This window comes from Nomascus leucogenys, chromosome 22a, assembly GCF_006542625.1.
Source record: "Nomascus leucogenys isolate Asia chromosome 22a, Asia_NLE_v1, whole genome shotgun sequence".
NCBI classification, from domain to species: Eukaryota; Metazoa; Chordata; class Mammalia; order Primates; family Hylobatidae; genus Nomascus; species Nomascus leucogenys.
This window is the reverse complement of record NC_044402.1, coordinates 9465229-9490607: the sequence shown is the minus strand read 5'-3', so window position 1 is coordinate 9490607 and position 25379 is coordinate 9465229. Positions and strand designations below refer to the sequence as shown.

General features: G+C 39.0%; 1 protein-coding gene and 1 non-coding gene across 2 annotated transcripts; both read left to right on the top strand.

Moving 5' to 3' along the window:
* Positions 1–30: 30 nt before the first annotated feature.
* Positions 31–23774, top strand: GSKIP (GSK3B interacting protein). The gene is made up of 4 exons (XM_003275362.4): positions 31–147; positions 16181–16281; positions 18741–18999; positions 22011–23774. Exons 3-4 carry the CDS (start codon positions 18742–18744, stop codon positions 22170–22172), a joined length of 420 nt encoding a protein of 139 aa, XP_003275410.1. The 5' UTR covers positions 31–147; positions 16181–16281; position 18741; the 3' UTR covers positions 22173–23774.
* On the top strand, positions 21114–21305 carry LOC115832701. The gene has a single exon (XR_004028213.1). It is a non-coding gene; the product is annotated as a U2 spliceosomal RNA (small nuclear RNA).
* Positions 23775–25379: the final 1605 nt, after the last annotated feature.

Genomic DNA, 25379 nt, shown 5'->3' with positions numbered 1-25379 from the left:
CCGCGGAAGGCGGGCAGAAGGGCGGGGGCCGGAGCAGTTCCGGCTCCGAGGGGGCGGGGCGGGCGAAGGCGGGGAGGGAGGGGGCGGTACCGCCGGTCGGCTCCAGTCGCCTCCGGAGGGAGGAAGAAGAGGTCGCCTGGCGCGCAGGTGAGCGGCGGCCGGGGTGGCTGCGGGCGAGGGGCGGCTCCCGAGAAGGGCTAGGGGCTCGGGGCGCCGGCGGGGCGTCGGGCCTTCCGGATGGGGACGCGACGCCATGCAGCGGGCTGGGCCGAGAGGGGCGGCAGGCTGCAGGGGCCCCGCGCCCGTTTTAAGAGGGGTCTGGGGGCCGGTCTGGCCGGCCTGGCTCTCTCGGCCCCCCTCAGACCTCGGCGCCCCGGAAACGCACACTTGGGGCTCCGCCGTCTCCGCTGGGAGGACTGGAGCCCTTCTTGAGCACCCGCGCCCGCACGCGAGCATTGACCGGTGCCCATTGTCAGCAAGTTCTTCGGCCCCCGCCTCATTCAGGTATTGTTTCCCAGGCAGCTTCTTCGTTGCCGTTCGCCTGGCGGTTTGCAGAGCGCTTCTCGCATACGCTCGCTTAATCCTGGGTGTGTCATACCAACAATTAGGAAACTTGGATTTTCGAAGCATCTGTGGGCAGAACTGCATTCTTTGAGAAATGCTAAAGGCTCCTGACCCCGCGGGAACCTGGGTGAAGAACTTGGGCTGTTCTGGCAGTCTGCGCAATCGTATTTCTGCCTTTTGGGAGGTAACTCCTGCAGAGGCGGAGCCGGCTGTTAAGTCAACCTCGAAAGGCCTGGGTGCGGGTGTTCGATGGCCCAGAAGCCAGATGTCCTGGGTTAGAATCCCGGCACTGACACCTATTAGCCTCCCAGCCACTTTGAGCGGCCACTGCCCTCCCCGAGCCCACGTTGCCTCCTTTGCCGAGTGTGAGCGGATTAAAATCTTATGTGCATGGATTTGTTAGGAAGATTAAATGATATGAGTAGGGCACGAACCTGAACAGAGTCCTGAAACATACAGCTGTTTAATCACAGTGAATTAAGACGACCAGTTTAAGGAGTGAAATATTTACTGTCTCGGCAACTTTCATGAATGCCTTGGAAATACAGCCCAAAATATTGGTAGATGGAGAAACATCTGGTTCCCCTTTCCACAACCACCTTTGCGTTTTAGAACCGGGGTACTCTGCAGTTGCTTGGATTGTTGATTTCCCTCATTCTTTGTAGACTTATCCCAAGTATTCTCAGTAACTTAGATTCCCTTGCTGTTCATTCAAAAATATTTGTTAAGGTCCATTAAATGAAAGTCACCACAGTTGATGATGTGAACAGTGTCAAGAATCAGGCCGAACCTTCAAGGAGTGTATGTTCTAAAGTGGAAGCATGGTGGTGCCTGCTTGTGGAGGCTGAGGCCGAAGGATCGCTTGAGCCCAGGAGTTTGAGGCTGCAGAATTGCATTGAGGCTATCCATAGAGTGCCTGCAATTTCAAATATCAGAAAGGATCGTACGAGCTACGATCATGCCACTGCACTCCAGCCTGAACCACAGAGCAAGACCCTTTCTCTCAAAAATAATAATAATAAAGTGGAAGTTTGTTCATTTATTCAGTAAATATTTATTGATTGCCTTCTGTGTGCCAAGCAGTGTTCTAGGTACTGGGGATACAGCAGTGAACAGATAAGTCTTCCTTCCTGGAACTTACATTTTATTGAAGGGAGGAGAAACACAATAAATGAGTGAATAATATGCTTTGTGGTGATAAGGGCTGTTGGAAAAACGAAAGCAATGTAAAGGGAGTGGAGATGGGGAAGAGAGAAGGGACTTGCCATTTTTATATGCGATGGTAAGAGAAATTCTCTTATTTAATAAGATTACATTTTAGCAGAAACTTGGAGAAAGCTGGGAAGTGAGGCACATGTATACCTGGAAGAGTTGTTTTCCACGCAAGGAGAACAGTAAGTGCAACACCCTGTCACGGGAGAATGCTTGATGAGTTTAGGGAACATCAGGAGTGAGTGAAGGAAAAAGTAGAAGCTGGGCAGTTGGGGGAGGCGCAGAGGAAGCGCATCATGTAAGGCCTCCTAGGCTGTTGATAAGAACTTTGGAGCCGGGCACGGTGGCTCACTCCTGTAATCCCAGCACTTTGGGAGGCCGAGATGGGCGGATCACTTGAGGTCAGGAGTTCAAGACTAGCATGGCCAACATGGTGAAACCCTGTCTTTACCAAAAACATATAAAAAATTAGTCAGGTGTGGTGGCATGCACCTGTAATACCAGTTACTTGGGAGGCTGAGGCAGGAGAATCACTTGAACCCGGGAGGCGGAGGTTGCAGTGAGCCGAGATTGTGCCACTGCACTCCAGCCTGGGCAACAGAGTGAGACTCTATCTTGAAAAAAAAAAAAAAAAAAAAAAAAAGAACTTTGGCCTTTACTCTGGGTGAGGTGGATTTAGGAGAGGAGTGACATAGTATGGCCTAAGTTTCTATGGGATCATGCTAACTGCTGTGTTAAGAATAGTCTGGTGTGGAAGTGGGAAGGCCAGAGTGAAAACAAAACCAGTTAGAAGGATATCGCCGTAATCCAAGGAAAAGATGACAGTGGTTTGGACCAAAGCGGTAGCAGTGAAAATGATTAGTCAGTTGGATTCTGGATATATTTTGAAGATAAGACATGTTTGTAAATAATTCTAATATTTACCATAAAAGGAATACAAGCAAGGTGGTATGAAAAATCAAAGGTGGGATCTTGCAAGAAATTAGAATAGGCTTTGGAAGGTTTGAAATAGACTTCTGACAAATAGATACAATTTGGACTTCTTTAAGCAGCTATTAAATAAGTGGTTTCCTTTTTCAATATAGAATTGCATTCCAGCTGTCCATAGAGTGCCTGCAATTTCAAATATCAGAAAGGAAAATTAAAGCAAAGGTTTTGCAATAACAAATATGCTCTATTCAGAGTATTGTGTGTTGCCTTGTAAACTTTATGCTTTCTAGGAGAAATTCAGTATAAATGTTAAGGTTTAGGACCTGTCATTATGATATCTTTGGCTACAGTAGGGTACAAACTCATCCCAAATCACAGTGCCATTTTTGTGTTTTGTCAAAGACAAAGTACCTGTCACAAAATGTTAACACCTTGCATTAATTGAGGAAGATGAAAATAATTACCCTGGCCAGGTGTGGTGACGTGCCCCTGTAATCCCAGCACTTTGGAAGGCCAAGGCCAGAAGGATCACCTGAGACCAGGAGTTTGAAACCAGCTTTGGTGCCAGAGGAAGACCCTATTTCAAAAAATAATAATAAATTTTAAAAAAGAAAATAATTACCCAACCGAATATTGTCAGCTTATTAAGAATTATATAAAAGTTTGAAGTGACAGGTGAGAGGCTGTATGCCAGAGGCTAAATAGGTCATGTCAAAATACTCATCCTTCAGAGAAATCTGTTAATATGGGAAATGAAAGAAAAGCCAAGGAGATGTAGTTGACCTTTTTTTATGACTTGCACCTGAGGTAACAGGAATACGCTATTAGGGCTCCATGCCTCACGGCTCTTGGAGGAATTGTACAACACAGCAGCAAGCCAATCTCCCACATAATGTAAAGAGCACTTAACTTGGAGCCACGTGGCTTGAGCTTCAGGGCCAGGCTTTCTTCTTGAAAGATAGTGTTAAATACTTTAATATAATAGATTATATTTCTTCAGCTGTTTGCCCAGCACAGTTCTAAGCACTTTCCATGTATTCATTCATTTAGTTCTCTCAATATCACTTAAAGGTAGATGCTATTTTAACATCATTTTAAAGAGGAGGAATGTGTAACTGAGAAAGATTAAAACATCTTTTTCCAAGTCCCAGAGTAAATTAAGTGGCCAAGCTAAAATTCTAGCCCCAGTCAGTCTGCTTGAGAGCCTGTTAACCATCACACCTTCCTGGCCCCTTGTTCATATTGAGAGGATTTACCAGGTTGTAATGTGTGATACAAATAAAGGCAATGGTGATTAAGATATTGTGTCCTGCTCTCAGCTGACTGTTAATAATGTCAACTGAAAGGTCAGACTTTCAAAGTGAAAATTTGCACTCTGTAATGTTCTTGAAATCTTTCTGGGACTCTTCGTTTGTCAGGCTAAGTATATATGACTGTCTTTGCCCATTTTTTTGTCATCAAGGACAAAGCTGTTTGACGCTCTGAACTCGTAATGAAACAAAATAGTCTAATAAATTAGGAAGTAAAGAATAAACGATTTAGTAATCAGTGTCATAATAACCAGTTTTATGAATCCTCCAAAAACACAAACACCCGAACACCACCCAAAAATTATGGAGAAAGAGCTGGTTCCTAAATAATTTATGTATGATCTTTTAAGGAATCATTTATGGAAACTTCACATCAGGTGATACAATCTACCAGAATAAATAATGGCAATTGTCAAGTGTTCCAATTTTTGTCTCTTTGCTAGAAACAGAATATTGCTCAGGATCTGGTAGAGAACCAATTTGGAGTTTAAATGGAAAGCAGTGAGGTTTTCTATTTTATGTCTCTGTAGATATTGATTTGTTTGTTAGAATGTACTTTAAATATAGTGCCAAGTAATACTTATTTCCTAGAGGATTATATAGAAATAAGAAACTGTAATACCTGGATTTTTTTTTCTTACATTCCATTTTTGAGTGTCTTTTCCTAGAGTCTCATTTACAGTTTCTGGTTTCAAAGGAAAGGTTTACAAGGTTGTATTGCTACTCTTTTTTTTTTTTTTTTTTGAGACAGAGTCTCACTTTGTCACTCAGACTGGAGTGCAGTGGCGCAATAGCTCATTGTAGCCTCAACCTCCCAGGTTCAACCAGTCCTCCTACCTCAGCCCCTAAGTAGCTGGGACTACAGACTTGTGCCACTAATTTTTGTATTTTTTTTGTAGAGACAGGGTTTCACCTTGTTGCCCATGCTGGTCTGGAACTCCTGGACTCAAGCAATCCATCCACCTTGGCCTCCCAAAGTGCTGGGATTACAGGCATGAGCCACAGCACCCAGCCAGTGTTGCTGCTTATTTACAGTTTGTAAAAACTCAAATTAACCCTGTGTATTTCTTTCTTCTGAGTTCCCTCCTCAATCAACAAAAGCACTGCTATGGTTTGGATGTGGTTTGGCCCCACCAAGCCTCATGTTGAAATTCGATCCCCGGTGTTAGAGGTGAAGGAGGTGGGAGGTGTTTGGATCATGGGGGTGGATCCCTCATGAATGGCTTTCTCTCTGTATCTCTCTATATATCTGTCTCCCTCCCTCTCCCCTACTCCCTCTTTCTCTCTCACTTCCCCTCCTTCCCTCCTTCCTTCCTTCACTGTGTGATCTGCATATCCCAGCTCCCCTTCTGTCATGAGTGGAAGCATCTAAGGCAGAAAATTGGTACTGAGAGTGGGGTGTTGATATAGAGACCTGAAAATGCGGAAGCAGCTTTAGAACTGGGTAATGGGCAGAGGTTGAAAGAGCTTGAAGGTCTCAGAAAACAGGAAGATAAAAGAATGTTTGGAACTTCTTAGAGATTGGTTAAATGGTTGTGACCAAAATGCTGATAGAAATATAGACAGTAAAGGCCATGCTGAGGAGAGCTCAGTTGGAAATGAGGATCTTATTGGGAACTGGAGCAAACATCACCCTTGTTACACTGTAGCAAAGAACTTGGCTGCATTGCCTCCATGCCCTAGGGCTTTGTAGAAGGCCCAACTTTAGTGATGACCTAGAGTATCTGGTAGAAGAAATGTCTAAGCAGCAAAGGGTTCAAGAAGTGGTGTGGCTGCTTTTAACAGCTTACAATCAAATAGGGGAGGAAAGGAATGACCTAAAGTTGGAATTTAAAAGGAAAGCAGAGCATAAAAATATGGGAAAATGTGCAGCCTGGCCTTGTGTTAAAGAAGGAAAGAGCATTTTCAGGAGAAGAATCCAGTTAGTTCAGATAAAAGGGAGCCAGGTGCTAACAGCCAAGACAATGGGGAAAAGGCCCTCAAGGCATTTCAGAAATCTCCTAGGCTGTCCCTCTCATCACACGTCCAGAAGCCTAGAAGACAAGAATGGTTTCCACAGTCAAAGCCGTGGGCTCACCTGTCCTGTGCCACCTTGGAATGCTGCTCCCTGCATCCTGGTTGTTCCAGCTCCAGTTCTGTTTCAAAGGGCTCCAGGTACTCAGCTCAGGCTGCAAGCTGTGTGTCTTTGCAGCTTCTTTGTGTTGTTAGGACTTCAGGGCACAGAATGCAAAAGTGGTAGAGGCTTGGCAGCTTCCACCTAGATTTTAGAGGATGTATCAGAAGGCCTAGGTGTCACAGAAAGACTCTGCTAGGACATTGCCAAGTAGAAATGTGGTGTTGGAGCCCCAATGGAGAGCCTCCACTGGGATATTGACTAGTAGAGCTGTGGGAACAGGGATGCCATGGGGACCACAGAATTGCACAGCCACTGGCAGCGTGCACCCTCATCCTGGAAAAGCCTCAGGCATTTGACTCCAACTCATGAGAGCAGCCACATGAGATGTACCCAGCAGAGCCATAGGGATGAGACTGCCCAAAGCCTTGGGAGCCCACCTCTCACACCACTGTGCCAGGATGCAGGACATGCTCAAAGGAGATTTTGGAACTTGAAGGTTTAATGTCTGCCCTGATGGGCTTCAGATTCTCATGGAGCCTCTTAGCCTTTTCTCTTGGCCAATTTCTCCCTTTGGAAAACAGCATTTATCCAATGACTGTTCCGTCATTGTATCTTGGAAGTAAATAACTTGGTTTTTTACTTCACAAGCTTATAGCTGTAAGGAACTTGCCTTGAGTCTCAGATAAGAATTTGGACTTCTGAGTTGGTGCTAGAACAAGTTAAGACTTGGGGACTATTGGGATGGAATGGTTGTATTTTGAATGTGAGAAGGACACCAGATTTGAGAAGCGAGGAGTGGAAGGCTATGGTTTGGATATGGTTTGTTTGGCCCCATCAAGTCTCTTGTCAAAATATGATCCCCACTGTTGGAGATGGGATGTGGTGAGAGCTGTTTGGGTCAGGGGGTTGGGGCAGGGTGGGGTGGGGGGGCCAGTTTGAGGTGGGAGAGGTGTGGATCTGTCATGAATGGCTCGGTGTCTTTCTCCCAGGAATGAGTGAGTTTTCACTCTCAGTTTCTGACAGAACTGGTTGTTGAAAAGAGCCTGGGTCTCCTGCTCTCTATCTACCTACCTACCTATCTATCTCCTCCACCTCCACCCTTTCTCACTGTGTGATCTTCACACACTGGCTCCCCTTCCATCACGAGTGGAAGCAGCTGGAGGCCATTGCAAATGCTGGCACTGTGCTTTGTGTACAGCCTGTGGAACCATGAGCCAAATAAACCTCTTCTCCGTATAAATTACCCAGTCTCACATATTTCTTTACAGCAATACAGAGAGACTAAGACAAGCACAATTCTGTTGTCTAGATTTATAATTACTAGAATATAAATATGTTTGTGTTATTGCTGAAAATGGGGTGCAGAATAATTTTATAAACCAGTGTATAAATGGGAAAATAGCCATTCTTACTTGAATTACAAATACTTTACATTTGTGATACTACATATCATTCTGAATTAAAATGTTTTATTTCAAAACAAATATATATGTCTGTAAGCTATTGAAAACAAATTAAATGTTATGTGTTACAGAGAACAAAGGTTAAACTGAGTTTTAACTTTGCCTAAATTCTAAATCTTGCTGATAATAGTAAATTTTATTCATCTTTACTTTCAAAACAGTTGTTGGAAATGCAGATAAATTCAGAACTTTTGTTTTATTTGTAACTGATGCTACCAGTTAAGTGTCTGAATAATAACCTGACTTCTCTAAGAAAAAGATTTCTGCTTCCTACACCCTATACTTTCCAAAAGACTGCAATTTTTAAATTGTTTTTTCTTATTGAAAACGTAATCATTTTCTTTTCACCATAGAAAAATTAGAATATTAAAAAATTAAAACTATCAACAATCTTTTTTTTTTTTTTTTTTTTGAGACAGTCTTACTCTGTCACCCAGCTGGAGTACACTGGCGCGATCTCAGCTCACTGCAGCCTCTGCCTCTCAAGTTCAAGAGATTGTCCCGCCTCAGCCTCCCCAGTAGCTGGCATTATAGGCACGTGCCACCACGCCCGGCTAATTTTTTCTGTTTTTAGTAGAGATGGGGTTTCGCCATTTGGCCAGACTGGTCGCAAACTCCTGACCTCGAGTGATCCACCGGCCTCAGCCTCCCAAAGTGTTGGGATTACAGGTGTGGGCCACCACACCCAGCCAAAACTATCAACAATTAATTTTTAACAAAGAGCAATAGCATAACTGAAGTGGAAAGAGCTGCAAAAACTTAGAGAAGGCCTAACTCAGCCCTAACCTTGTATCCTTTTACCAGCTCCTGCCTCTGCTTGTTAACTTTATACTGCCAGACACAGTGCCTGAAATTTTCATCTTGTTGAATTAATTCCTTGGGTTAGGGCTATACTTCTAAAATGTATTTTTCATGCAAATATTCCTCACTCGAATGTACCTTTTAGAGGCAAAGGAAACCCTAGACGCATAGGAGTATAACCTGAAGAGGATATGGCCTGAGACATCCAAACATTTGTGTACTTTTTCATTAAAATTCTAGGCAGTTGTGTAATATTTCCTAATATTGATATAGTAACAGTGATGTGTATTTTCCAAGAATATCTGCCATGTTTGTCCTGAGTCTTTGTATACGCCTTGTCACAGAGCCAAGTATCACACTTGAGAAGCAGAGAGTTAGAATTTTCTCTGTTTCATTCATTCAGGAAATATTCAATGAAGTCCTACTTTATGCCAGACACTGTGCTGGTGATGTGTATATCACAGGCTCCCATCATCATGGGTCTGTAGTAGTACAGACACAAAAATTATTTGCCATGAGGCTTAAGTACAGCAGTACCAAAGCAGAGATGCTGTTCAGGAAGATACACTGATTGACCATCTTGAGAGCAGATACACAATCCTGAAATAGGTTTGTCTGAGCTGAATTTTAGAGGACTAAAAGTCTTCAAAGTAGTGTTAAAATAAAAATTTTTAAGTTAAAAACATGGATCTCATAAAACATATGGTGAGCATGTGTCAAAATGTATTTAATTCATTAATGAAACAAACAGCAAGATGGTAAAAGTTGGTTCAGAGTAGTATAGGTGATCCCTGAGAAGCATCATACAAATATGGTGAGCCTGTTGCCCTGTTGTATTGCCTAGAGCCAGGCATGGCACTGGGAAGAAAAATCCAGGTAAAGCCTGATGGTCTCCCTGAATTGAGGACATAGAGCTAGAAACCCAAGAAGGCCAAGGCAGCTAGGACAGAGAACTAGAAAGTAAATAGTTTCACAGAAAGCAAGGATTGTGAAGATATACAAAGGGTCTCTCTCCAGCCTGCAGCTGAATACTAATTCATGGCTGTGAGTTCACTGCCCTAGGCTGGGGAAAGAACTACCAAAAAAATGTGAGGAGGGGCCAGTTGCTGTGGTTCACACCTGTAATCCCAACACTTGGGAGGCTGAGGTGGGTGGATCACTTGAGGTCAAGAGTTTGAGACCAGCCTGACCAACATGATGAAACCCCGTCTCTAGTAAAAATACAAAAATTAGCCAGGCATGGTGGTGGCCGCTTGTAATCCCAGCTACTCAGGAGGCTGAGGCAGGAGAATGGCGTGAACCCAGGAGGCCCAGATTGCAGTGAACTGAGATAGCACCACTGTACTCCAGCCTGGGTGACAGAGCGAGACTCTGTCTCAAAAAAAAAACAAAAAGGAGGATACTCAGTTTGTGACTTTCTGAAGCAGAGGTGATATGAAAATTATACATCTCCTCATTTCTTTGGAGACTAAATTGCTGGGTCTTCATCTTTATTAGATAATATCAAATCATTTTCCAAAGTGTTGTGCCAGTTTACACTCCCACTCAGTGTCTAAATGTTCTCTGTTCTGCATCCTCAATAATACTTGCTTTAGAAAATTTTTTATGCATAGACTCAAAAAGGAAAATGTTTTACTGATCTGCAAGATGTTAAATGTTACCTCATTTTAATTATTTCTATGATTTCTAACTGTGAGTGTATTTTCATGTGTTTAATAATCATTTCTGTTCTTCCATTAAAAAAAAAAAGAATTAGAGGAAACAATTTTCTGAGCTAAAGCAGGACCAGGGATAATTCCCATTCTTATCACACAGAATAGAAACCCTCGTAATTCATAAGGCATTGGGTAGAGTACTCAGAAAGGTTTTGCCTCTGTAATGGGACAGAATTAACTAGAGATTAAATGCAGATCTTGTCTAAAAGCAAGACCCAGAAAGATCAAGCTGTTTCCAGATAACTACTTCCCAGGACAGTGCTCAACAATATTTATTACTTTCTTTTTTTTTTTTTTTTTTTTTTGAGACAGAGTCTCGCTCTGTCACCCAGGCTGGAGTGCAGTGGCGCGATCTCAGCTCACTGCTAGCTCCGCCTCCCAGGTTCACACCATTCTCCTGCCTCAGCCTCTCCGAGTAGCTGGGACTACAGGCGCCCGCCACCACGCCCGGATAATTTTTTGTATTTTTAGTAGAGATGGGGTTTCACCGTGGTCTCGATCTCCTGACCTCGTGATCTGCCCGCCTTGGCCTCCCAAAGTGCTGGGATTACAAGCGTGAGCCACCGCACCTGGCCTTATTTATTGCTTTTTAAACTTTTTCTCACCATGCATCTAACCAAATGAATTCAATAATATTTAAAATAATATAAAAACATTCAGCACCACATTCACAATGTCTGGCATCCAGTCAGAAATGACCAGGCATGCAGAGCAGCAGAATATAACCTACAATTGAGAAGAAAAATCTGTCCGTTGAGGGTAACCCAGAAATAATACTTGAAATTAGTAGGCAGGACATTACAACACTTATTACTGCTGTATTTTATATGTTCAAAAAGCTAGAAGAAAGATTGATTAAGCAAAGACATGGAAAATGTGTTTAAAAGATTAAAAGACACATAGAATAGATACTGAAGAAAAGATTAACAAACTTGAAGATGTATCCATAAACAATTCAAAATGAAACAGTGAAAAAAATACAGCAGTGAGGAATAGGACACCTTCACTTGGACTAATATACATAAAATTAGAGTCCCCAAAGAGGGTAGGGACACATAAATGTTTGAAGAAATAATGGCCAGAAATTTTCCAAATTTGTTGAAAACTATAAACCTACAGATCCCAGAATCTCAATGAAACCTAAGGAAAAGAAGCATGAAAAAACTACACCAAGAGGAACAAAGATTAACAATGACATCAAATGTCTCATGGGAAACAAGACAAGCAATGTGTGATAGTCGAGAAACATCTTTTTAATTTTTTTATTTTAGAGACACAGGCTCTTACTATTTTGCCCAGGCTGGTCATGAACTGAGCTCAAGCAGTTCTTCCACCTTAGACTCCCAAATAGCCGGGACTGCAGGTGTATGCTACTGCATCCAAGAAACATATTTAAAGACTTGAAAGAAAAAAAAACTGTCAGCCTAGGATTCTCTACCCAGCAAAAACATCTTTCACAAATGAAGGTGAAAGGGAGACTAGTTCAGACATAGGAAAGATGAAAGGATTCATCAACAGCAGACCTACACTACAGGAAATGTTGAAAGAAGTTATTCAGGTAGAAGGAAAATGATACAGATAATACATGTAGATATAGATGAGTACAAATGAAGGAGCACAAAAATGGTAATTATATAGTTACATATAAAATACTTATTACCTAAATCTCTGAAAAATAATTGACTGTTTAAAGCAAGAATAATAACATGATGAAGTTTATAATTTATGTAGAAGTAAAATATGTGACAAAAATAGCAAATGCTATATGGTAGTGTTTTGTAAAGTTTGTATACATGAAGTAGTATAGTATTGATTGGAGGTACATTGTGATGAAGATGTATACTATAAGCTTTAAAGCAACCACCAAAAACATACAACAAAAAATATAGTTAATAAGAACCAAAAGATATAAAATAGAATCCTAAAAAGTGGTTAATTCAAAAGCAAGGAGGAAAATAAGGAAAAGGGAGTAAAGTACAGATGGGACTAAAAGAAAACAAATAGCAAGATAGCAAATTCACTATATCAATAATTACAGTAATCACATTAAATGTATTGGTCTAAACACCCTTAGTCCATTTTCGGTTGCTTATAACAGAATACCTGAAACTCGAAAATTTATAAAGAAAAGAAATTTATTTCTTATAGTAATGGAGTCTGAGAAGTCCAAGGTAGAGGGGCCACATTTGGAGAGGGCCTTCTTGCTGGTGGGGACTCTGCAGAGTCCTGAGGTGGCACAGGGCATCATATGGCGAGGGGGCTGAATGTGCTGGCTCACATCTTTCCCCCTCTTCTTACAGAGCCACCAGTTCTACTTGGCATGATAACCTATTAAACTGTTAATCCATAAATGGATTAATCCACTCTTTGGGTAGAGCACTCATGACCCAGTCACCTCTTAAGGCTTCACTTTTTGGTGCTGCCACGTTGCATTGGAAATTGAATTTCAACATGAGTTTTGGAGGGGACAAGTATTCATACTAATAGCACACCCCAATTAAAAGACAGGTTGCCAGATGGATAAAAAAGCAGGACCACACTACATACTGCCAGTAAGAAACCCATATTAAATAAAGATATTTGTATTTCCATTCCCAAGACCTTAAAACAGCCTATTATATCAAAGTCAAATTCCTCTCTCTAGGTGTCAGCATGCTGTCAAATTGGGCCATCCCTGCATATCCTTGTATTTTAGCCCGACTAGTTCCTGCCACACCCTGTGCTGACCTTTGCTTATGCTTTGTTCCCTACGCAGAATTTTTCACAACTCTTAAGACCTTTTTGCTTATTTATAACTCTTTATCATGCTCATTCCAGACCAATTTTGACTGACCTGTACCCTTAGTCAAGCCCCATCATAACTAACCATTACATCATAGATTATAGAATGTCAAAGCTCTTAGAACAGTAACGAATTTTCTGCCTATATACCTTATTTTGTAGATGAGAACTCCGTAAGACCAATGAGATTATGTGGCCCACTCAGGTTCATACAAGTTTAGTGATAGAGTTTGTAGTAGGACCAAGACATATCATTGTTTTCTATAATTATCTGCCACTCACAATTAAGTACATTTGGGGAGAATAATTATGATGTGTGTGTATGGCATTAATATTTGTGCAAATATTTCATGTGCCTGTCTTCTTTCCCAAATTAGACTGCAAGCTACCAGTAGACATCTTTTATTAGTATTCTAGTGCTTAAAAAAAAAGATATGTGGGTACAGAGTGGATTATGGTATTTGATTAATAAACTTAGAATCCAAGTAGACAAGATTATAAAACATAGGATAATGATTCATTAGTTTTTACTATTTGAAACAATGATGATTGATTCCTTTACATACAGTAATTAGGATTCAATTATATCTCAAGTTCCAAATTTTGCTACTCATTTATAAAGTTTGATTCAGTGCCTTTACATCTGCCGAGATTTTTCAACCTTATTATAAACTCTGCTTATTACATTATCTGCAAGTTTTCACAGAGGTCTAGACCTGTGCCATCTGATACAGTGGCCACTAGCTATTTAAATTTAAATGAACCAAAATTAAATAAATTTTTAATTCAATTTCTCCATCACAGTAGCCAAACTTCAGATGGCTATTAGCTGCTGTATTGGAGGGCAACAATAAAGAACATTTCCATCATCACAGAAAGTTCCATTCATCTAGAATTTCTTACATGATGATAAATTGTTTTGTGTGCAAAAAGGGAAAGCAAAGATTTTTACAGGATTCACATTGATGAGTCAACCATTCTGGTAACCTAATGGCAGTTCTAAAGTGTCAATAGTAATTCTAGTGGTTGTTCCTTCACTGAAATGGGCGTGTATTTTCTCATCCTCAATGGTACAGGCTTCTAGTCAGGTACACAGATAATCCATTGAGCAGAAAATACATCTATTGCATCTTTACCTTCTGTTTAAATGTATATTTATATGTTGTAAATATTTTAATTGTGGTAGAATATTTATATAAATGCTTATAATAAGGTGTCTGCTCAAAATATTTTTACCTTCTGAGATACATAATCCAAAGTGTGGAAGCTGCTTCTCAAGTGTCCGTCAACAGGGCAACCTAGCTGCTCACTGCTCTGCCTCTGTAACTCCTGTCATCACCAGCTAACTGACTTCATGGTTTTTGGCTCTTTTCAAACTCCTTGAGAGAGCATCTGATTAGCTAGACCACCATCCGGAAGTAGTTGGACAAAGCTCTTGACTTGGGACATAAATAAACCCCTTGCCAACCTTGAGATAGTGCCTTTAATTGAAATACCCATCCCCAGTACATGTTGCTATGATGATGCTGGAATTAAAATACAAAGCATGAAACCTATGATTCAGAAACCTTTCCAGAGAAGGCAATGGGCTTGGCAAGTACTCTAGGCTTCCTTTTAAGAGAAGCATGTAAACTGCCTAGCACCTTATGTTGCCCATCAAATGTGTTCACTGAAAATAAATGATGGCCAAGCGCAGTGGCTCACACCTGTAATCCCAGCATTGTGGGAGACCAAGGCAGGAGGATTGCTGGATCCCAGGAGTTCAAGACTAGCCTGGGTAAACATAGGAAGACCCTGCCTCTCCAAAAAATAGAATCACTCGGGCCTGATGGCACCCACCTGTAGTCCCAACTACTTGGGAGGTTGAGGTGGGAGGATCATTTGAGCCTGAGATTGTGCCACTGCACTATGGCCTGGGCGACAGCAAGATCCCGCCTCGTAAATAAATAACTCTCCAAAAAAAAAAGGAAGAGCAGAAAAAGAAGTCATTTGAATGTTTTTATATATGCTAAAGATTGAGGAAGGTACCATAAGCTGAGGAATTCAGATGGCCTCTAGAAGTTAGAAAAGGTAAGGAAACAGATTCCTTCCTGAAGCCTCTAGAAGGAATACAGACCTGCTGACATCTTGCTTTTAAACTTGTCATCTCCAGAACTGTAAAAGAATAAGTGTGTGCTATTTGAAGCCACTAATTTGGTAATTTATTATAGTAGCAGTAGGAAACTAATTGATATCCAGATTCTACAAAGCTTTTATTAAGCACTTTCTACATGGCAGGCACAAAAATATTCATCATCATCATCTGAGCTCCATTTTCTAAACCTTTTTACCTTCATAGGGCTGTTGTAGAGCTAAATCAATCACTGCCTTTCATTATGGGTAGACTCCTAAATCCAATAGAATGCTTTCTGTTGCCCATAAGATAATAGGAATTTGTTGGCTCCGATAACTGAAAAGTGCAAATCCTGGGAAACCAGCATGGGCTCTGGCCACATTTCTCTGTGAATCTCTTGGCTCTGTTTTTTTCTGTTGTCAGCATCATGCTTGGGCTAGTGGCCCCATCTCAACATGGCTACTTGGAACAGCTTGAGCTGTGTGCTGTGACTGAACTATTCTGATTAAAGTGACCAAGAAGGCCAGGCGCAGTGGCTCATGCCTGTAATCCCAGCACTTTGGGAGGCTAAGGCAGGCGGATTGCTTGAGGTCGAGAGTTCAAGACAAGCCTGGCCAACATGGTGAAACCTTGTCTTGACTAAAAATACAAAAATTAGCCAGGCCTGTAATCCCAGCTACTCGGGAGGCTGAGGCGGGAGAATCGCTTGAACCCGGAAGGCGGAGGTTGCAGTGAGCCAAGATCACGTCACTGCACTCCAGCCTGGGCAACAGAGTGAGACTCTGTCTCAAAAAAATAGTGACCAGGAAGAATTTCATGTATTAATTAGTTTGGAAGAGTCTGTATCTGGGGATTGGAGTCAATCTCAGCCAAATTGCTTGGTTACTTTGCTTAGCCCGGGAAGGGAGCATTATGGTTGCCCTTGGAAAAAAATATGGGTGGTCGTAGGCAGGGAAGAGAATATTGGTAAATAATCAAGAACCTGTTTCAACCAACACAAAACAAGTTGTAGTCATACCTTAAAATAATAGCTAAAAATGTTATTTATGTAATGCCCCATTACTTTAATTTAAATGTATCATCAAAAGTTCTAAATTGTATGTTATTCAAAGACATTTCAGGGAAAGTGTCTTAAAAGTTCAGTCTTAGGAAAGGTGTCTTCCTCTTTTTTGCAGCTCGGTGCTAATTATCACAACTGTTTGGTGACCTACTTCACTGACCTGTGAGGATTTCTTCCCTTCAAGTACTGGATTCTTGATCTTTCTGCATCATCAAGGTCCTAATTGCAATGAGTTACACTCTTGCTTAAAAAAAACCTTTATAAATGTAAAACTTTCTCATATAAACATCTTTTTATGTAATGATCATCATTTCTGACATCTCTAATTGAAGTACTTGATAACTTAAGCAAAATTAAGATGTTTGATATTCATGATGTCAAGAGATTTATAGTAGTCATTTCTAAATCTTCAAAACTATGTAAAAAAGAAAGGGCTCATTTTGTATATATAAGACCAAATATCTTAAGCAGTATACTGATTATTTTTGGAATAAGGTAAAATCTGGGAAGCCAAATTTTTTTTCCAATATAAGAAGTCAATTTGAGCTTTCAGTTACCCGACAGATTGCTCCAGCAATAATTGGTAATTTTATAATTAACTTCTGTTGTTTGTAGCGAGTGACTAATTCTGTAAAGTGCTATGAGAGACAAGATAAGGAGTCTTTAAAACATATTATTAATTGAAATGAGATTGGAGGAATACATTCTACATTTGCTATGTAATTTTTTGAGATAGCTTTACATACGTTATTATAAATTGCATTCAGCAAGTAGTTCTGACTTTTGTAATGTGCAGATGACATTCAGCTGTAGGAATTCCAGCTTCTTAAGATTTTTGCTGGTAATTTAGAGCAGTGGCTGCACAGCAAAATCACTCAGGAGCTCTGAAAAAAATAACTCGTCTTCCAGAGATTTTGATTTTGTTTTTCTGCAGTGAGGAAAATGTATCTGTAATTTTATAAGCTCTACAGGTAATTCTAATGACTAGCTTAAAGGATTTTGAATGTCACTATCTTGAGGGGTTTTGAATATTACACAAATAGAGCATAACTTGGAAATAGCGATGGATTGTGCAATGTACCAGATCAGTGGTTTAAATAAATGCCCATAAAAATTGTCCATATTGTCAGAAAAAAATTGAGACTCCTTCTAAAAATGCATTTAAGGGCCAGGTGTGGTGGCTTGAGCCTGTAGTCTCAACTACTCAGGCGGCTGAGGTAGTAGGATGGCTTGAGCTCAGGAGTTCTAGGCTATAGTGCACAGTGATCACACCTGTGAATAACCACTGCCCGCCAGCCTGGGCAACATGGTGAGACCTTGTCTCTTAAAATACGATGAGTTTATTACCAGTCTAATCTAACTCCGGTGTGCTGAGGGGGTGGGACTAGACCTTGACCACAGTCAAGATAGGAAATGAATGTTGATTGAATACGTGAGTGAAGAGTTACGCTTCATTCACGACAGCAGATGCTTAATCCATATCAGAGAAGTGAAACTTTACTTTTAAAACCTGCCAAGCAAAAAGAAAGCACAATAGCTCACCATAACTTGTTCTGTAAAGCCTTTTGTGCATTCCAAAGCACTTGCACATTCATTAACTTTTCTCATTCATATGTTTCAAATTTTAACAATACATATAGCCAGGAAGATCTTTTTTAACCCCAGTCACAGAAGAAAAGCTAAAACCACACAGCAGCCTGGCAGTAATATTGGATCAAGTTAGCATGAGAAATTAGAGATAATATTTTTCAAAATATAACATTTGAGTCAGTTCAAATTCGTGGTGAAAAGATGAGTTATTCAGTAAATGATATTGGTACAGTTGGCTATCCATTTGGAAAATAAAGTTATGCAAAATAAATTCCAGATGGATGAGTTAAATTCAGATACAACGAGAATTTAGGGGATTTTTAAAATGTAATCGTGGGATGGGGAAGGTGTAGAGCAGAACCCCAATCCAGAAGTCATAAAAGGAACTACTGAGAGGTACTATACTGTGGTAGGTAAAGACTTGCACTCTGATTTCATGCAATTTAGATTTATTTCCATTTCTGCTTATTGCAACTGTATGATCTTAGAACTAAAAATATCCTTTAAACATCCAAATGGATGTTTACTCAAGGAAATACATATTACAACAATGAGCTATCATTCTTTGCCTCTTAAATTGGCAAAAATTTAAAAGAATTGGGAAGAGGTGAAAAAGAGTACAGTCCCTCATATTCTGTTGGTAAAGTATAAGTCATACTCTTTTTTTGCAAGGTAAATTGACAGTATCTATTAAGTTAAAATAAGTATGTCCTTTGACTCAGCAATTTCAGTCCTAAATATCTGTCCTAGAGAAATAATTATACATTTAAAAATATGTACTAGGATTGCTACTGAGGCATTATTCAAAATAGCTAAAAAACACAATATTCTAAATGCTTATCAATATGGAAATTGACCTGTTGAGGGTAAGTGGAGAAGGGAGATTCTTTTTTTGAAAATCTGTGGGTGTCTGTGATTTTGCTGTGAAAAACCACTAGAAATGTTTTTAGATAGTATTTTTCCTAAAAATTGTTAGCTAGTGTTTTGTACTAAGTAGCAATTGTAAGACATAGCTAATTTTAATCAAATGTAGTTTGAATGTCTTTCTATAAACACATTTTATAACTGCTTTTTTTTTTTTACAGAATGGAAACAGACTGTAATCCCATGGAGCTAAGCAGTATGTCAGGATTTGAAGAAGGTTCAGAGCTTAATGGTTTTGAAGGAACTGACATGAAAGACATGAGGCTAGAAGCTGAAGCAGTTGTAAATGATGTTCTCTTTGCTGTTAACAACATGTTTGTCTCAAAAAGCCTGCGGTGTGCAGATGATGTGGCCTATATCAATGTGGAAACAAAGGAAAGAAACAGATATTGCCTAGAACTCACTGAAGCAGGGCTCAAGGTAACTCACTTTTCTTTTTAGAAAAAAAAATTATTTATGTCTTTACCACTTTATCAAAAAGAGGGGTAGTGGGGAGGGGAAGAGTGTTAAAAGAGAACTGGATATTCAGTAGCTTCCAAATTTTTTTAAGAAAAACTTTTAACCTAGAAATTTTTATTAATTTTAAAGGCTTTTGATCGATATGGGGAAACAGAATTTTTTTGAAAAACATTTGATTTGCAGGGCGTGACTTTGTTTTAATCATGACCCCCAAAGCTAATTTATTTCTCATCTATAGCTAAAGGTGTTCGCCAAAATTATATATACATTCTTTGCATTGAAAGGGTTTTGCAGTCACTGTGTTGAAAAGATTTTCGTCAACCTCTTGAAAATGTCTCTTCTGTTAAAATAACATACTTGACAACACTGTTTTCCAACTCTTCGATCAGAAATAAATCCGAGCAGAACATTCCGCCCCCAGATTTCCAAGAGTGTCCCATTAACCCTTTATTATGAGTATCTCTTTATTTTGAGAGCTTTCCTAGGCAGATTAACCTTTCCATTCTTTAAACCAAAATCATGAGTTTCGAATAGTAGAAAACATCGCCTGAGAGCAACTTTTAATTAAAAAAGAAAAAACTACAGGCCAGAACTGCGGGCTCTTACCTGTAATCCCAGCACTTAGGGAGGCCAAGCTGGTAGGATCATTTTAGGCCAGGAGTTCAAGACCAGCCTGGGCAACATAGCAAGACCATGTTTCTATAATATATTTTTCGTTAATTAACCCAACATGGCAGCACTTGCCTGTAATCCAGCTACCTGGGAGGCTTAGGAGGGGGCCCATGAGTTCAAGGTTGCAGTGAGCTAGGATTGGGCTACTATACTCCAGCATGGGTACACAGACCCTGTTTTTAAAAATAAAAAAAAAAAACTAGTATAAAATCTTTGACCTACTGAACAAAGGGATAGCCATTAGAAAATCTAAAATCTAGTTTTAACCTTACTAATCAGTGAATCTTCAGTCTTAGAAAATGTCATACATTTCTGTGTTTCTATATTTGTTCAAAGTAATTGTACGTTATCATAAGGTGGTGAGCAAGGCCTGCCTAAGCAAGTAAGAATGTCACATGATATTAAGTACATAAACATCTCTTTACTTCACTGGATTCAGTTTGCTGAAGATGAATCATGTATACTATATATTCCTTGATGGAGCAAATTGCAAGGCCGGCATCTGTGCTAACCTCAGTTCCCTCACAGCTGCTGCAAAGATAGCTGCTTAGCTTTAAGCGTAGTACCTGAATTAACTAATTTTTGTGCACTTCTTTTCACATCCTTAAATTTGTACTAAAAGCTCAGAGTATTTAGAGATGAATCTTAAATCAGAAGTAGAGATAAATGACAGAACTAGTAAGCTAATTCTGTCTTGTGTTGGTTAATTCTAAGTTGGCTGTGGAGAGGTAGAAGGAGTTCTGATCAGAGAGTCAGCAGTCTTAAATGTGAATTTAAATGATCTTGGGTGAGTCTGTCTACTCCTGAGAAAGTTCTTGCTTCTTAATGTATAACTTGGAGATTTAGAAAAACTTAAAACGATTTGGGGAATGATTATATGACTGTATGATACAGAAAGATCTGAACCATTTGTAAAACCTGACATGTAGTAGGTGCTCAAATAGTTGTTTTTCAGTCTGATTCAGTTAACATTTATTGAGCAACTATCCTGTGTCAGCAGTGGAAAATCAAACCATGAGTAAGACATGATCCCTGTCCACCAGGAAGATCACAGTCTCGCAGGGATAAGAGGAAGAAGGCAAACTGAACTGTACTCCACTGTAGAGAGTGCAGTAATCGAGCATGGATCTGAAGAGGTGTGATTCATTTTCCTGAGGTGTCTGCCTCTGCTTTTCATTAAAAAAAAAAAAAACCCAGCTTCTATTTCTAACATAAACTTTCACCTCCTATGGCTTAAATAGATGTCATAAAAATTTAGGATTTATATAGGGAATTTACAAACTTCAGTCAGCAAAAACTAAATTAATTTTGCCCTATATTGTGCTGGTGAACCATGATATACCTTATAATCTTGTCAAAAAGAAAAGTTGTAGCTGTGTTCACAGGAAAAAAAAAAAAAACACATCACCTCTCAGCCTTTTGCCTAAGATCAATTGGAGTATCTCTTCTTATCAGTTTAATATCTGTTATGTCCTCTATCCAAGAACAATATATTAAATGGATTTTTGGAGCAGGGAGATAGAATAGGCTCTTGCTCCGTTCACTTCACACATCGACCTGGTATTGCAAATACATCCAGAAATAGTGTACCCCTACCAAGAAAAAAGAAACACATTAACATTCTCTTTTATCTCACAGAGTTGAGCATTTATTCCCTGTCAGATAAGAAATATATTAGGTGAAAGTGGCCTTTCAGATTACTAATAATAAAGCTAAACAGTTATTAAAACTAATAAACTATTAAACTAATTATTAATAAAACAGTTATTAAAATTAACAACTAATATTAAAACTAAATTAGGAATAATTTCTAGAATTCTGTTTATAAAAGGAGTGAAAATAATGATAAAAATATGAACTAATGATATATTACCTATTATAGTACTTAATATAGTGGACCCTCAATATATGTGGAATTAAATGGGGTAAATAATAGATGTATGTTTTAGAATATGAAAATGAAATACCGTTTTTGTGTAGCTTTTCAAATTCTTTCTCTGCATTTCCTTGAGCTTCTAAGTAAAACCTTTTTAATTTTGAAAATTCTATAGGGAGCATTTTAGTGGTGTTTCTGTGTTATACATTATAAGTTGCTGAAGTATTAAAGGTTGTATTTAAAATGTGCATACTCTGACTTTGAGAAATAGTTTTACTCAGTTACCCGTGTATCTGGTGGTCTAGTGGCTAGGAAAAAAAATAATTTATTTTTTTGAAAGGATGATTACTCACATAAACACTTGGATTTTGCTTTCTGTACCAACATGAAAACTAATGAATTCACTGTTGCATTTCTCTTGTAGGTGGTAGGCTATGCTTTTGACCAGGTGGATGATCATTTACAGACTCCCTACCATGAAACAGTCTACTCCTTGTTGGATACACTCAGCCCCGCCTACCGAGAAGCATTTGGAAACGCACTGCTTCAAAGACTGGAAGCTTTGAAAAGGGATGGACAGTCATGACTACACTTTTTCCTTTCAGAGGGGCCGGTGCTGGTACAGAATGTTGATATAAAGCTTAAAATTCTTGCATATGGTCATAGAAAATGCATCTTTGGTTTTGCGTTTTTATCACTTGCTTCCAACTTAGGCTTTTGGCTCAGAAGATTATTGAATAATGATTTGTCTTAGTTTCTGTTTCAGTAAGGGAGTTCTGAGGCCGTTGCTATGATACCATCATTAAGACATTCACATGTCTTCATATAATATCTCTTCATTTCAAATCCTAATCAGTATTTCATACTATTACAGGGCTTTGATGCTGCCAGCACTGTCTTCTACATAGGAAATTCTAGATTTGCACAGTAATAGAGGAATTAGAAGTACCTAACTATACACTTTGATTCAGCCTGCTAAATCAGGGGTTCAGTACTAGCTTGGACAAACTTTGTAGTAATTAATTGCTACTAGCCTTATTGGAAACAAATTATCAACTAGTTTCCCCTGCACAAATTTTGAAATTCACTGCTTCACTTAATCTATTTATATTACTAATAATGGATTAATAAAGATGAATTAATTATATATTACTTAACTAGTATTAAATGAAAAACAGGGACTGAAATAGTTCTGTATTCCGTGTTTGCAACAGCCAGCCAACTAAGCAAAGGAGAAACCGTTAGCAAATGAATGTAATAATTACTCATTTCCAAGATATCTAAGCACATAAGCAAATACAGGAACAGACTTCATTCTTTTTCTTAACAAAAAGCATCTTCAGTGTGTGATTTAAAAGAAAGAAGATTCTGGTTTCCTAGAAAACAATATTTTGGCCTGTGTTGATTCTTATTCTGAATGTGTGTTTACATAATGTACAGTATATATTCAGAAAGTATTTTTGCTTCGACGTTTACTTTCTATGATGTAGTGCTTTGGTATTCCCACAGCACCCCACCTTCCCCAACAGATGTACAGTGTTCTGTCTCCATTCGAAATCTACAATGTAATATGAGTGCATTGTATGGGTTTGAAACCAAAGGATGAATGAAGCATTCAGAGATTTAATATTTGAAAAAGGGATAGTCAGTATTTTATATTTTATTACAGGTACTGATATTTATAAATTTAATAAACTGTACCATGCTGCCGCATGTTTTCAAGTACATGTTGAACAATAAGGATTGGGGAGTTGTTTTTTAATGGTCACCTAAAGCGGCTGCTGTAGAAATGTTGAACTAAAATTTTGCATCTGGTCACACTTTATGCATTTGTCATTTGCAGATATTTTTCCATCATTATTAAAAAATAGGAACTTTTAGGCTCTGAAGATCATGTGGACCAGAGCAAATTAAAGTTCAGTTTGTGTCACAATTCATTGCCAGACTTCATTGGAATGCTTTGTTTGATGATGTGTATTCATTCTCAGCTTTATTTTCAGATGCTTAACTGGGCAATGAAGTCTAACTTCAGGTTGAACTTTCTCATGCTTAATCTCAGGCTAAATCTAAATGATATTTGTAAAGTTTGAATAAAATTCTGTTTACTCATTTTGAGTTAGTATGAAGAAAAGTGATTGTATGTTTAAGAATTGAAATTGTTCATTTTGTGATAAATGATTAATTCCAAGAGCTTGTTTCCATTTTTTAATTCTGCATTGTTACATTTGGATTTGAAGTGACTGAAGTGAGCTTTCTCTTGTTATTACTATGAAAGAGGAGTGAGGAACAAGAGGAGAGGACATTAATAAAACTACACAGATATACATGAGAATTTAGATATTAAAACCTCCATTTTACCTGGTCCGTTTAAAGAACTTAACCAGCAGATAGGCCAGGTGTCGTGGCTCACACTTGCAATTCCAGTGGTTTGGGAGGCCCAGGCAGGAGGATCACTTGAGGCCAGGAGTGCAAGACCAGCCTGCGCAACATAGATCCTATTTCTACAAAAAATTATAAAAGCATGGCCTGGTGACACACGCCTGCAGTCCTAGCTATTAGGAAAGCTGAAGCAGGAAGATTGCTTGAGCCCAGGAATTGGAGACTGTGGTGAGCTACGATCGTGCCACTGCGCTCCAGCCTGGATGACAGAACAAGACCCTGTCTCTTAAAAAAAAAAAAAAAATGAAAATCATAAAACTTAACCAGATAAATTAAGCCTTGATTTCACTTCTAAAGGAAAAAGAAAAAAAAAAACTCTGATATAAATAACTCTTACAAATCAATAGGAAGAAAAAATGCGAACAATGGGCAAATAATATGGTCAACTCAGAAAAAAAAATAGATGTCAATAACTACTTGAAAGAGGTCCAACCCAACCATTAACTCAAGAAAGAAAAATTTTAAGTGATTGGGTCATTTCACTTGCTAATTTTGTGATTCTTCTTATTTAAACTTAATACCTGTAAGGATTTAATGAGGAAGCACTCTTACATTCTATTGGAGGGTATATTGTTGAAATCTTTCTGGAAACATTGGTAATAAATCCTTTACAAAGTTTATAACTTCTGAATTTGTTAATATACTAGCAACCTAGCATAGGGAAATGATTCAGCAAAAAAACTAGTATATAAGGATGTTCATTTCCCCTAATTAAAAATTGGGAAGGCTCTAAAGAGTGGTAAGGTGATGCTACATCTTTTGATTGAAAAATATGCAACCACTAAAAATCATGAAGAAATGGCAATGGGAAAAAATTGTGCTACACAAAAAAAGGATATAAAACTATACATACTGTGTTTTGAAAAATAATTGTATATGTAACAAAAAAAGATTATAGGCTGTTAGTAGTCATCACTAGGTGATAAAATAGGTAATTTTCATTTTCTTAATACTTTTTCACATTTTATACATTAGCTTTTATGTACTAATTAGAAGCAGGAAATGCAATAGATGTGGGGTTTAAGCTAGCTAGAGGCTGTCTAGCAAAAGTACCAAGCCTTGGTGAGTTGTATCTGCTCCCAAGATCCTTGAAGAGGCAGTATGATTATGAAGAGAAGAGTGCACACCTTATTTCCCATGATGACACTCTTCCCACCTGTCCTCTAGGTTCGGCTGCTACTAATGTACTTACAACCATTAGCTTCTTCTATTGCACACTGTGCTGTTTTCTCCCCGGTGTTCAAAAACATAAAATGTGCTATTTGAATGTTGAGGAACATAGTAAGAAAACACTGAGATTCTGATAGGTGCCACATTGACTTCAGAACTTTCTTTCCAATCCCTTTATTTTCTG

What these genes read in the sequence shown, in the direction of transcription:
- GSKIP (XM_003275362.4), top strand. Translation starts at nt 18,742, where the DNA reads ATGGAAACAGACTGTAATCCCATGGAGCTAAGCAGTATGTCAGGATTT. An exon ending in TCACTGAAGCAGGGCTCAAG is followed by an intron (nt 19,000 to 22,010) that starts GTAACTCACTTT and finishes TTTCTCTTGTAG; the next exon opens with GTGGTAGGCTATGCTTTTGA.